The sequence below is a fragment of the Neomonachus schauinslandi genome, chromosome X (genome assembly GCF_002201575.2).
Source record: "Neomonachus schauinslandi chromosome X, ASM220157v2, whole genome shotgun sequence".
In the NCBI taxonomy this organism is placed as follows: Eukaryota; Metazoa; Chordata; class Mammalia; order Carnivora; family Phocidae; genus Neomonachus; species Neomonachus schauinslandi.
The window spans coordinates 110,943,124-110,955,301 of NC_058419.1; the positions used below are offsets into that span (position 1 = coordinate 110,943,124).

Consider the following 12,178-nt stretch of genomic DNA (forward strand, 5'->3'; position numbering starts at 1 on the left):
ATTTGTTCTCATTAGGCCCAGGTGGCTTGTGGTTTTGCATGAAGCGGTGGAGCGTATTTGTATAGTTGCCAAAGATGTGATCAGATAAGCTATTGATTCTGAACTTCTGTCCCCTTTCTTCTGTTTGACTCTGTTCTTCTGTAGTGAGGTTCAGGCAGAGAAAAATGGAGCGGAGTGAACTAGGCCACTGGCTTTTGAAACATATTGATCAGTGAGCCCATCAGATGTAGCAAAGACCTTCCCCTTTGTATGATGTCATGCTGCACGGGGGCCTTAATGCGGCCTGTGATCACTCCTGCAGGGATTTGCTTTCTCAGGGAAAAGACTAGAAAAGGAAAAGAATCACTGTAGGCAGTATCCAAAAATAATGTCAGCATTTCTAAATGTGTTTCCTTGAAGTTGTTGATCCCTTTGGTTTTCTAGGCCATGTGGTGGCAGGAGGGAACAATGTGAGGTGGTCAGCCTTGAGCCACAAACTTGGGAGCAATGCGGGTCTTACTTCTTCTCTGCTATCCACCTCTCCCTGGCTTGGGCCTCCGCTGCTGCCTGTCTGTCTCCCTACCCCACCCCCATCACACATACCACATGCATGTTCTTTCTGCCCACAGTGCATGTCTGTGGTGTGGACAATTGCATCTGTACTTGAACCAGCTCTAAGCCAGGGCCTCCCCGTTGGGCCGCTCTGGGTGAGTGAGATGCTGTGACCTTGAATGTCCTCCGGTCAAGTGAAATGTGGTCCTGGCTTTTATCTTGATTTGCCTGGGTTGGTTCTGTGTGAGCAGCCAGGGATCCTGCTAATGGGTCCCCTGGAACTGAGGGAAGAGGACCGAAGTGGATTTGTTGAACCCCTTTGGGGCATTTGAAATGGCACCAAGGGCAGGCTGAAATCTAACTAGCCTTTGCTTATCAGACCTGAGTTCCAGCATGTTGAAAGGGTGATGATTAGTCAGAAAAAGGCCAGGCTACTTTATCTTTTCCTTTGCACATTGGGGAAAATTTCCTCTGCCTTGCTAGCATTAGAAGCAGACCATTCTTTTTATTCTACCACATCACATCAGCTTTCATCAAAAATCAACAGCAACAAATACAAAGCCCCATCCGTGGAAAAGCGTTTAAGGCAACACTGCTCCAGCGCTTCAGGGGTGGGGTTTTGGCCTTCTGCACCAACGGATCGGTTTCTCATATCCATGCCTTTCTGACCCAGCAGCTTTTAAAAGACCAAGAAGCATTGCTCTGCTTTCTACTGCCTCTCTCTGAGACCAGGGCTGCCGTGCCTCTAGCCATGTCCCAGAGAGCATATCTGAGACAAGTCAGCTTAATTTGCCTGCATGCTTAGGAAGCCTCACTTTAAAATCGAATTTTGAGACAAGAGCTGCATCTCAATATTTTGCTTTCCCCATTCAGGCGAGCGGAGGAGGCGCCGCTGCCAGGTGGCGTTCAGCTACCTGCCCCAGAACGACGACGAGCTTGAGCTGAAGGTCGGCGACATCATAGAGGTAGTAGGAGAGGTAAGCGTGCCAGGCGGGTGGGTGGGTGGCCTCGCGCGGGCGGTCAGGATCCACCCCTGCTTGGCCTTGCTGTGGCGGATGTTTGAGCTTAGAGAGACCTTAGACACTATCTGGTTTCTCAGAGACAGGAATGCCGCCAAGCCCATTAGGAGCAGGTGTGGGCCATCTGAAATTACAGTCTTTCTCCCACACAGTGTACGAGGGCTTCAGAGGTCCCCGCCCACTGCCGCAGCTGTTCTCCTCTGCTTCAATTGCCGGTAGACTCTGGCTCTCCAGAGTGACCCTGAGCCATCTCTAGAGGGCGAATTCAGTATTCATCGTGGGGGACACTGTGGATTCAGAGGGAAGGGAAAGAAGGGACATTTATAGAAGACTAGTATGTGACAGGCGTGATAAGTTTCTTTACACATTGGCCCATTGGGTGGCCCATCCCAAGCACTTTGTTTTGTGGATGAGAAAAGAGCCTCAAGAGATCCTAGAAGGAAAAAAAAAAAGAGAGAGACCCTAGAAGAGTCAGGGCTGAGGGTTGGAGCCAGGTCCACCTGGCTGGAGACCAACTGTTCTCTCCACTGCCCCGCATTCCCTTATTGCTGCTCGGTCCTGGCTACTCCGGGCCAGCCCTGCTGGTGGAGTGGTCCCAGGGTCCTGGGATCGAGCTCCACATCAGGCTCCCTGCTCGGCGGGGAGTCTGCTTCTCCCTCTCCTCTGCTCCTCTCCCTTCTGCTTGGGCAATCCTGGGCTTCAGACTTAGAACCTGATCATTCATCCTGATTCAACACTTGTGTCTGTGTATAGAAATACAGTTCTCCGATAGCTTTGGTTTCCTGAGTACCATTTGGCCTTACAGAAACCCATGGTTTACAAACAAAGGAAGCTAGAAGTCAAGGAGGGGATTAAGTGAACTGTGACGTGGGTCCAAGTAGCAGGGCTGATGCTAGCCACCAGGTTCTCTGATGCTCGTACAAACATAAAGTGAGCATGCGTCAAAGTTTTATTTAACTCATTAACGAGGGGATCTCGTTATGTGACTAATTTAAAAAAAAAGTTAAAATTTTGGTATAATTTGAAGCGACTTTAGCTAAAAAAAACAACAGAGAACAACAAATAAACATTTTGCAATAAATGATCATGAAAAGTTGTAATATATATCACATATGAAATTATACTAGGAAGGTACTATAACAACAATAAATGGTAGATAAATCTGCCATAAACACAAATCCCACAAAGGGAAAGAAAAATCTTTACCATGAGGAAATGTTCCACACTGCTATTAATTAAATAAATGCAAATTAAGACAATAATGGGTCCTGCTTTTGAGAATCCTAAGAAAACATTTTACATTAAGACTGTTGGTAATACCGAGAAGTGGTGACTTCGTATGTCTTTATGATCCTAGTATGAAGCTATTTAGCAGAGTATGGCAAGAGCTGTAAAAATCTGAATTAACATCCTTTGAGCCAGTAATCTCACTCCCAGGAATTTATCCAAAGAAAATGGTTAACAGAAAAAAAAAAATAAATGAAACACGTCAATTGCTTGTGATAATGAAAAATAAGAGAACAGTTATATGAATTAAGTGATAGTATTCAGATAGAAGATTGTGAAGACATTAAGATGGTAAACCCAGAGGTCTTTAAATCTGTATTTATTACAATACTGTGCGATGTAATTTTCTGTTAAATTCTGCTAACCTGAGAGCTTTTCAACAGCAGGGATCTCGTTTTGATCTATCTTTACTTACGTGGTACCTGGAAGAGTGCCTGAAACCTAATATGTACTTTAATAAACGCTTGCCGAATAAGTAAGCAAATAAATGGAAGTATGAAAAGATTTTTTTGCAAAATAAATGAACAGATCAGGACACAAAATTGCATCTACTAGGACACAGCCACGTAAAATACACCTCCGCGTGTGTGATTGAAGACCGGAAGGGAACGAGGATTGAAAATGGTTGTGTCACAGAAGATAGTTTTTCCTTTAATGTTGTAATAATGTTTTATGAAATACAAATCAAGATAAGGAAAATTATTAACACATTTCTGGGAGATAGTGGCCACCCTCACCTGCCCGTTGGCTGTAGGGAAAGCGGGCATGGGTCGCTGAAGGAGAGGAGGGATCGCAGGTGTTACTCTTTGCGCCAAGATGACGTAGGACGTCCCCGCCACCAGCAAGACCAGTGTCCTGTTCAGTCACCGCCAGTTCAGTGCCAGGCTTCAGGATGGGCTTGCTTCCCAGAGGAAAAAGGAAAACTGTGTAGCCTAGGATATTTATGTAAAACAAAACATAAAGGTTGGCCTTTTAAACCATATTTAAAAAATTATATTATCAAAAATGAGTTTTCCCATTATGTCTGTTTACTTATAATATTGCAGATATTGGGCCATTGTCACTGCATAATATAAAATATGCCTTTTTATAATGGATGTATAAATGCCAGTGGGTATTTTCTCATTCCACTGAAAACTAAAAATAAACATCCCAAATCAATAAAAACTCTTCAATCACAGGGACAGATTGAGGTAAGACCATAGTATTAGCTTTGCAAGACTATGAAACCAATCAATCTATTGGGCAATAAAAATATAATAGGTGATATCATGTATGTGTGTATAAATATGTTATATTCTTATTGATTGATAGAGCGATCCTACAGTATTGCAAAGCTATACACACACACAAACACACACACACAAATGCACACACACCAACTACCCCAAAGGAACAAAAAAACCCAGACAACTCTTAGGAGGATTTTGGAGGTATGGACTGGTTTTTTGAAAAAGGTTGAATCAAGCAGAGAATCTTAAAACACGATGTTTTATATTTATTAATTAAATTAGATATTATCTTATTTAAGATAATTTTTTAAAGATTTTATTTATTTATTTGACAGAGAGATACACAGCGAGAGAGGGAACACAAGCAGGGGGAGTGGGGGAGGGAGAAGCAGACTCCCCGTCGAGCAGGGAGCCCGATGTGGGGCTCGATCCCAGGACCCTGGGACCATGACCTGTGCTGAAGGTAGATGCTTAACGACTGAGCCACCCAGGCACCCCTATTTAAGATCATTTATATCTTATTTAATTTTGCCTGAAAATATAAAAATGTACATTCATTTGCCATTTGTCACCATAAGCTCATAGGGTCAAGGCGTTTTCCTTAAATATGGGTTTGCTGGTTTGAATTCCATCCTCTCTACATCCATAGTGCCTCCTTCATGATTTCCATCAGTTTTTTTAAAATGGATTGACAAGAACACAAGGGAAGCAACCGGAGTACCCAGTCCTTCTAAAGGAAGGTCTGCAGTCCACTGCCCCCATCTTTTCTGGATGTCTCATCCACACCTAATTTGGCAGCAGGTTTTTGTTTTTTTTTTTAACTTTCACATCGTTCACCATTATCCCTTGTCACCACTCACTTTGTCTTCATACTTACTTATTTTTTGAGCCATGTAACCACCTGGTGGGCTAACAGAGCAGCAGGCTTACGCAGGTTTGGGTCGACGCAGGCTCAGCCCCATCTGGCAGGAGTTGACGGCCAGCCCCGAACCCTCAGCCTGGATGGGTCTGTGCAGGGTGGCTGGGAGAAGGAATGGGGAGTGCAGAGCTGTCCGGGCTCAGTGCACCTGGCAAAGTCACCTTCCTCAAAAAAGCATGTAGCGTGCACCTGCCTCCTGGCTAGAGACAGGGACGCTGCTCTCGTCGTTAGATTCATCTTTGTAAACCTAAAGGAACCGGGCTGCCAGTTTGAAAGGAAAAATAGCAGACTGAGTTCTTGGGTTTTTGTTTTTTTTTTTTAAGAAAATCACTGTAAATACACACTTGTGTCATTTTTGTCCAGAGTGGCAAGGACTGATCAATGCAGGTGAAATTGTAACCATAAGATCAGAGATGGCATATAGACAAGCTCATCAGGAGTAATGGCATTTGAGGGCCTCTGGAGTTTCAAACCTGGCTTGTTGGCTTATTTTTTTTGAAAAGTGCATTGAAGCCTCTTTGTTTTCCAGTCTGTTTTATCTGGAGCCTGGGAAAGGGGCCACTTCTTGTGTTGGCTGAGCTTGGTCTCAACCAGTCTCTCTGAGTGGTAACCCAAGGAGTATTCAGAGATTCTTGCTTTTATTTGTTCCTTGTGGTTTGTTTTTGAGGTATTTTTCAATGGTCCCTAGTCAGGCTCGCTGGAGATCAATGACGAAATTTCAGATTTAAAGCCTGACCTGGTCTTAGAGTTTGCAAAGGTGGTAACTTGCACTTTTAAGAAACTCAGGCATCTTCTTGTACCCACAAGAGCAGATTTGGTTCCCTCAGCTCGAGTTAAATGAGCTGTTGAAATTCTTCAGAAGTTTAACTCAATCAGACAACCTTTGTGGGTACAGATGGGCAGTTATAATATTGTGAATTATATTAAGAACTATATGTATCTGGTCTCCATCCCATTTCTGACACAGAGCTCCTAAAACTCTTGGAATTTCCTGAAAGAGTGATAAAGGTGTCTTTCTTTAGGATAACGGGGTAACTTTCGAAACACCTAAGCAAAGCAGTCGGTTGCCAGTGGAGCCAATGGTGTGGTTAGAGGGTTGGAACTTTCAGTCCCACCCACTGACCTTGGGGAGGGGAGAGGGGCTGGAGGTCGAATCAGTTGCCAGTTGATTAACATCCATAGTGCCTCCTTCATGATTTCCATCAGTTTTTTTAAAATGGATTGACAAGAACACATTAACTCACTGGCCAGTGAGTTAATCAACCATGCCTATGTAATGAAGCCTCCATAAAACCCCCAAAGGACAGGATTCAGAGAGCTTCTGGGTTGGTGAACATGTGGAGGTGCGTGGAGAGTGGTGCCTGGAGAGGGTATGGAAGCTCCACGCCCTTTCCCCGTGCCTTGACCTGTGCATCTCTTCCATCGGACTGTTCCTGAGTTATATCCTTTTCTAATAAATCAGTGATCTGGTAAGTAAAATGTTTCTCTGAGTTCTCTGAGCTGCTCTAGGAAATTAATTGAACCCGAGGAGGGGATCCTGGGAACCTCTGATTTGTAGCCAGTGGGTCAGAAGGATAGGTGACAACCTGGACTTGCAACTGGCATCTGCAGTGGGGGCAGGGAACGGAGCAGTCTCGCAGGCCTGAGCTCTTAACCTGTGGGATATGCAGCTGTCTCTGGGTAGAGAGTGTCAGAACCGAGTTAAATGGTAGGACACCCAGCTAATGCCTGAAGAATTGCTTGTTGATGTGGGGAAACCTCCCTTGCCCCCCACACACATTGAAACTGGGTCCAGGGACCCCAAATAGCAGGTCATCCTCATTTCATTCTTGGTGTAAGAACTTCAAAGACTTGCCTTTTGTTTTATGCTTGCCCATGAGAAGTGCAGTTCATTTAAAAGCTAATTAGTTAATAGGTAATCCAAGCATACCTAAATTCTTACCCATCAAGGCACCCCTTGCTTTAGAAGGGTTTGTTATCTTTTCAAAAAAAGAGATAACATTAATATAAAAATTTGTTTATTAGAATGTGATAATCCAAAGAGCTTGGGCTGCTCTACAGTCATTTCTGCCAGTGATTTTGGGTAGACATGTCTGATGATGTAATTTGCAGAGGTGACAGAGCATGTTAAGGAGAGGGAAGCCACAATTAGAAGAAAAGGTGATTAGATTAGCATCATCAGCCCACAAAACAAACTACAACTGTATAAAAGCAACATATTTGCAAGTTGAAATATATTTATAAGAGATTTGCATAGCTATGGAATTTATCAAATATTTGAGTGCTTACTCTGTGACAGAAACTGGGTTCATAGAGATTCAGAGATTTCGTGAATGGAATCTGTCTTGAAACATGTTCAGTATAGTTAAGGAGGGTAAGATATGCACAGCTAAGAAGCTAAGTAAGAACCCTAGATGGTACGAGAGTGGCAAACGATGGCATTGACAAATGAGGAAGGAATTTAAAAACAAGGGCACTCAGTGAAGGTGAAGAAGACGCTGCCTAGAACAGGAAGAATTTCATCCCCAGGCACGTGGAAGGTGAGAAGTATTTGGATTCCTTCAGCAAGCACAGGGTATATCGTGTAAGGTGCTGGGCTAGTCTGGAGGGGGGATGACCTGCGAAGCTTCCGCGGCAGGTGTGGAGTATGGGAAGCAGAAGCTGGTCCCAGCAATGAAGTGTGGATGCGATAAGTGACGGTACCTCCTACACTGAACTTTTTTATTTTTAAAGATATTTTAATTTTATTTATTTGTCAGGGGGAGAGGGAGAGAGAGAGAGAGAGAGAGAGAGAGCGAGCACAAGCAGGGAGAGCTGCAGTCAGAGGGAGAGGGAGAAGCAGGCTCCCCCCGAGCAGGGAGCCTGTTGTGGGACTTGATCCCAGGACCCTGGGATGCTTAACCGACTGAGCCACCCAGGCGCCCCTCCTATACTGAACTTTTAAAGGAATACCCCCATTTGAAGGTTTCTTACAAATGGGTTTTCTAAGATTAACACAACCCTCATGGATAATTTTCTCACTTGTGAATAGTGGCGGGACAAAGCTTCAGGATCTTGATTCATCAGAAAAGTTATCTTGTTGGCTTGATTTACTCTTTGCTCAGATTTTCAAGTTGGAGTGAGAGTAAGGCCTTAGCACAGAGTCATTTAGGAATTTGGGGACCTGTAGACTAGCCTGTAGCAATTTTGAAGGACAGGGCTGTCAAGCGTTGCTGAAGGATGTCGAGAAGGGCCCTACCAAAAACCCTTTCCACTGTGAGGCAAATCATGGATGTAGCTCTGTCTCATTGGGCAGAGTTTGCTGAAGTCTTAAATAGAAATTGTATATGTTTTCTTCAATCATTTCCCTTTGAATTACTCTGCAGATTTCTCTTTTGAGGGGCCCCTTTCATGTGGAATAGGCTTATTCTCAGAAGAACGAGGGAATAAAAAGTCACTTTCCTATGTATATGGAATGTTGTGGCCTTGCCAAAAAGAGGTAATCAGACAATGAACTACACAGGAGTTGGGGGAAAATATTGGCCCCGGCATTTAGGACCTAGATAACACTTGTCTATTTGGCACAACCAGCTTTCATGTCCCCAAATCAACAGGGATGGTTATTTAAAGCAACTAAAATGGAAAATAATGTAGGTGTTTATGCCTTTAGGGAGTGGTTCCCTTAAAAATATTTTTCCCTAATTCCACTAATAGAAAAAGATGTTTTCTAGAAACAATCTGTATTTTTTCAACAATATTCAAAAGGTAAAACTATGTGTTAGAACATTTACATGAAGTTCTAGAAAAGGTGAAATCAATCATAGGTGGTAGAGATCAGATGAGTGGTTGCTTGTGGAGGTGGATTGACTAGGAAGGGGTACAGGGAATTTTCTGGAGTGATGGAAACTTTCTGTATATTGATAGAGGTGTGGGTTACACAGGTGCATATGTGAAAACTGATTGACTTGTACTGTTAAGACGTGTGCCTTATATGAATTATACCTCAATTTTAAAAACTTTTAAAAACTAAGTATTTCTCTGGCATTCAAAAAATTTTGAAAATACTTTCCCTTACCTCTCAAAGATGGGAAAAAGGGCCAGTATGGAAATTCTCATTTAATTACTTCTGAATAAATTTTTTATTGAGATATAATTGAAATAAAGCACTGTATTAGTTTTAGGCATACAGCAAGATGATTTGATACATGTATAGTATATATTGTGATGTGATTATAGCAATGAGTTTAGTTACCATCTATCACTACACATAGTTAGAAATTTTTTTAAGATCTACTCTCTTACCAACTTACAAATATACAGTACACTACTATTAACTATAGTCACCATGCTATACATTACATCCCCGGGATTTATTTATCTTATAACTAGAATTTTGTACCTTTTGGCCCCCTTCACCTCTTTCACCTACCCCCCAGCCCCTGCCTCTGGCAACTACCACCAGTCTGTTCTCTGCATCCATGAGTTTGATTTTTTTTTTTTTTTAGATTCCACAAAAAGTGAGATTATATAGTACTCGTCTTGCTCTGACTTATTTCACTTAGCATAATACCCTCAAGGAACTAGAAAAAGGAACAAATGAACTGCAAGATTGGTAGAAGGGGGCACCTGGGTGGCTCAGTCATTAAGCGTCTGCTTTCGGCTCGGGTCATGGTCCCAGGGTCCTGGGATCGAGCCCCGCATCGGGCTCCCTGCTCCACGGGAGACCTGCTTCTCCCTCTCCCACTCCCCCTGCTTGTGTTCCCTCTCTCGCTGTCTCTCTCTCTCTCTGTCAAATAAATAAATAAAATCTTTTAAAAAAAGATGGGTAGAAAGAAGGAAATAACAAAGGTCGGAGTGTAAGTAAATGAAATCGAGTCTAAGACAATAATAGAAAAGATCAGTGAAACTAAGAGTTGGTCTTCCAAAAAGATAAACAAAATAGATCTTTAGCTAGCCTCACCAAGAAAAAAAGGGGACTCAAATAAATAAAATCAGAAATGAAAGAGGAGAGATTACGAATGATAACACAGAATGACAAGGGATTGAAGGAGACTACTATGAGCAATTAATTATTCACCAACAAGTTGGACAGCCTAGAGGAAATGGATAAATTCCTAGAAACATACAACCTATAAAGTCTGAATACATTTTGAGGAAATTTTTAGTAATGTTAAGGTGTGGGCCTTTCCTTAAAGCTTGACTTTTCCATTTTCCTTTCTGGAAAGAATGGTAAAACAGCTCTGGGAACAATGAGGCTGACCTCATTTGCCCATGTGCCTCTCCCTCCCCCATGCTTCCCTCAGCGCCCCCTCCAGTGTGCTTCTGACTGAGGTTTGGGCAACAAAGGGTCAATTGCATGTAGAAAGCTATAGCAGCCCTTAAATGGGTTTTTCTGTCATGCTACTCCCACCTTGAGGTAGACTTTAGACTTGGTAAATCTGTTGTTCCCTTTCTCAGTACAGTTTAACAGGTAAAACTTCAACACTGGTAAGTCGAAAGTATTCGGAATAGCTGTGTACCTAGGACAGCATGGTTATCTTTGTATCCACAGGCATCCTCTCTGTCGTGCCTTACAAATGTAGATAATGTGCGTAGAATTGGGTGGAAGTGTTGAAATTCACCCAGCTGCTTCCCCAACTTCCAACAGGGCTAAATAGCTAGAGATGAGCTCCTTGGGCCCTGAACCCACTTAGATGCTGGTGATTGTGAAGACATGGCAATTGCAGGGCCCCCAGCACAAGCTGTTGAAGTGGTTTTACCGTGTCTTTCTTTCTCAAACACTGCCAGGTGTAAACTACCCTGTTCCCAGCTCTGGGCCGGAGGTAGGATTCTCTCTGGGCTCCAGAGCTGGCTGGGTTGGGCCCAGGGGCGCAGGGTGGGGGCTGTTCTCGGCCTAGAGGCACTGCCTGCAGCAGGCTGTGGATGAGTGTGTGTTGGTGGGGGAGAAGGTGGGCGTCGATTCCCCTTTATTACTCTCCTTGGGGCAGAAATGGTAAGCCCTTGGTAACATCCATAATCCACAGTTTATTACAAAGGGACACATTTCTTTCTCTCTTTTAAATATAGAAACAAACATAAGCAAGCTTGATTTTCCAAGCAGGGGGTGCACAGGATCTGTATGTTCCTTTCTTTGTTGCAGGAGCTTCTCAAGAACACTGTCTTTGTCTGTTTTGTTCACCAGTGAATCTGCCCCAAGGTCCTAGAGCAGTGCAGGATAGGTGCTTATTAACTGTTGGTCGGATAGGGAGGGGCACATAGGCCTGGACATGGTGGTACTTAACTAAGCACAGTGGCTAACATCATCCTGTCTCTTGGTCCCATTTGCTCCTCAAAGCGAGGCAGATCCTTTTGTGGGGGAATCAGGCCTTCAGAGACCCCCATTGAGGGTTTCCCTTGATGATTTCCCTGCTTTTCATTCTTATTCATTCAGAGTGTAAGGTACTATGTTTTACTTTTTGAATGAATGAGGCTAGGCTTCAGGGTCCTCATCTTAATGCAGGAAGTTGAACACTAGAATATTGCTGAAGAAGGATAGTGGGAGAGTGAGGATCATTTTTTTCTCTCATATCTCTAGCCTGAATCTTACAACGAAAGCAGCCGGCTATACGAAGAAATAGTACTGAACGGTTCTCACTGGTACAGGGGCCAGACACCCTCCCCCACCGCCATGGCACCTGCCATGAGAAATGTACCGCCTCAGGCAATGAGCAGTGGTTTTACTGCCTGACCCTCCACTCACCGTGTGGCTAATGATAGACTTCTGCTGCTTCCCTGTTGGCCACTCCTCTCAGACTGTGCTGGGACATTGATAGAGGCATCTGGGGGTGTGGTGAGGTAAAGACACCCCTGTTTTCCCAGCAGGCAGCTAAGCAATCCCACACATCAGGAGTACTTCCTTCAGGGATCTCAGGCTGGAGTCGCTTATTACTGGGAACAGGAATGTTTTAGATACTGTCAAACTGAATCAAATAGAATTGGCCCAGCTGCCCCGCACGGTTGCGGATTACGCTAGGGATTGCTCATTTGTGGTCCGTGCCCTTGGTTTTTCCCTCCTGCCCCATGATTCTTGGAGAAAGAAGGTCATTTTATGGTTCCTTATTCAGGACAAGCACAAAGGATCCCCCACCACAAATCCGGTGACTATTTGTATTCAGGCTTATGGCGAATTTCCCCAACCGTCCTAATCCTATAAAAAGCTCCTTGAAAGAATA

At 43.7% G+C, this 12,178-nt stretch overlaps 1 protein-coding gene across 1 annotated transcript in view; it reads left to right on the forward strand.

The window, feature by feature from the left end:
- Nucleotides 1-12,178, forward strand: part of SH3KBP1 (SH3 domain containing kinase binding protein 1) — a 337,600-nt gene that overhangs the window by 170,355 nt on the left and 155,067 nt on the right. The window contains exon 4 of the mRNA XM_044911630.1: nt 1,405-1,508. Coding sequence (XP_044767565.1) covers nt 1,405-1,508 — 104 coding nt within the window. The remainder of the gene's footprint in view (nt 1-1,404; nt 1,509-12,178) is intronic.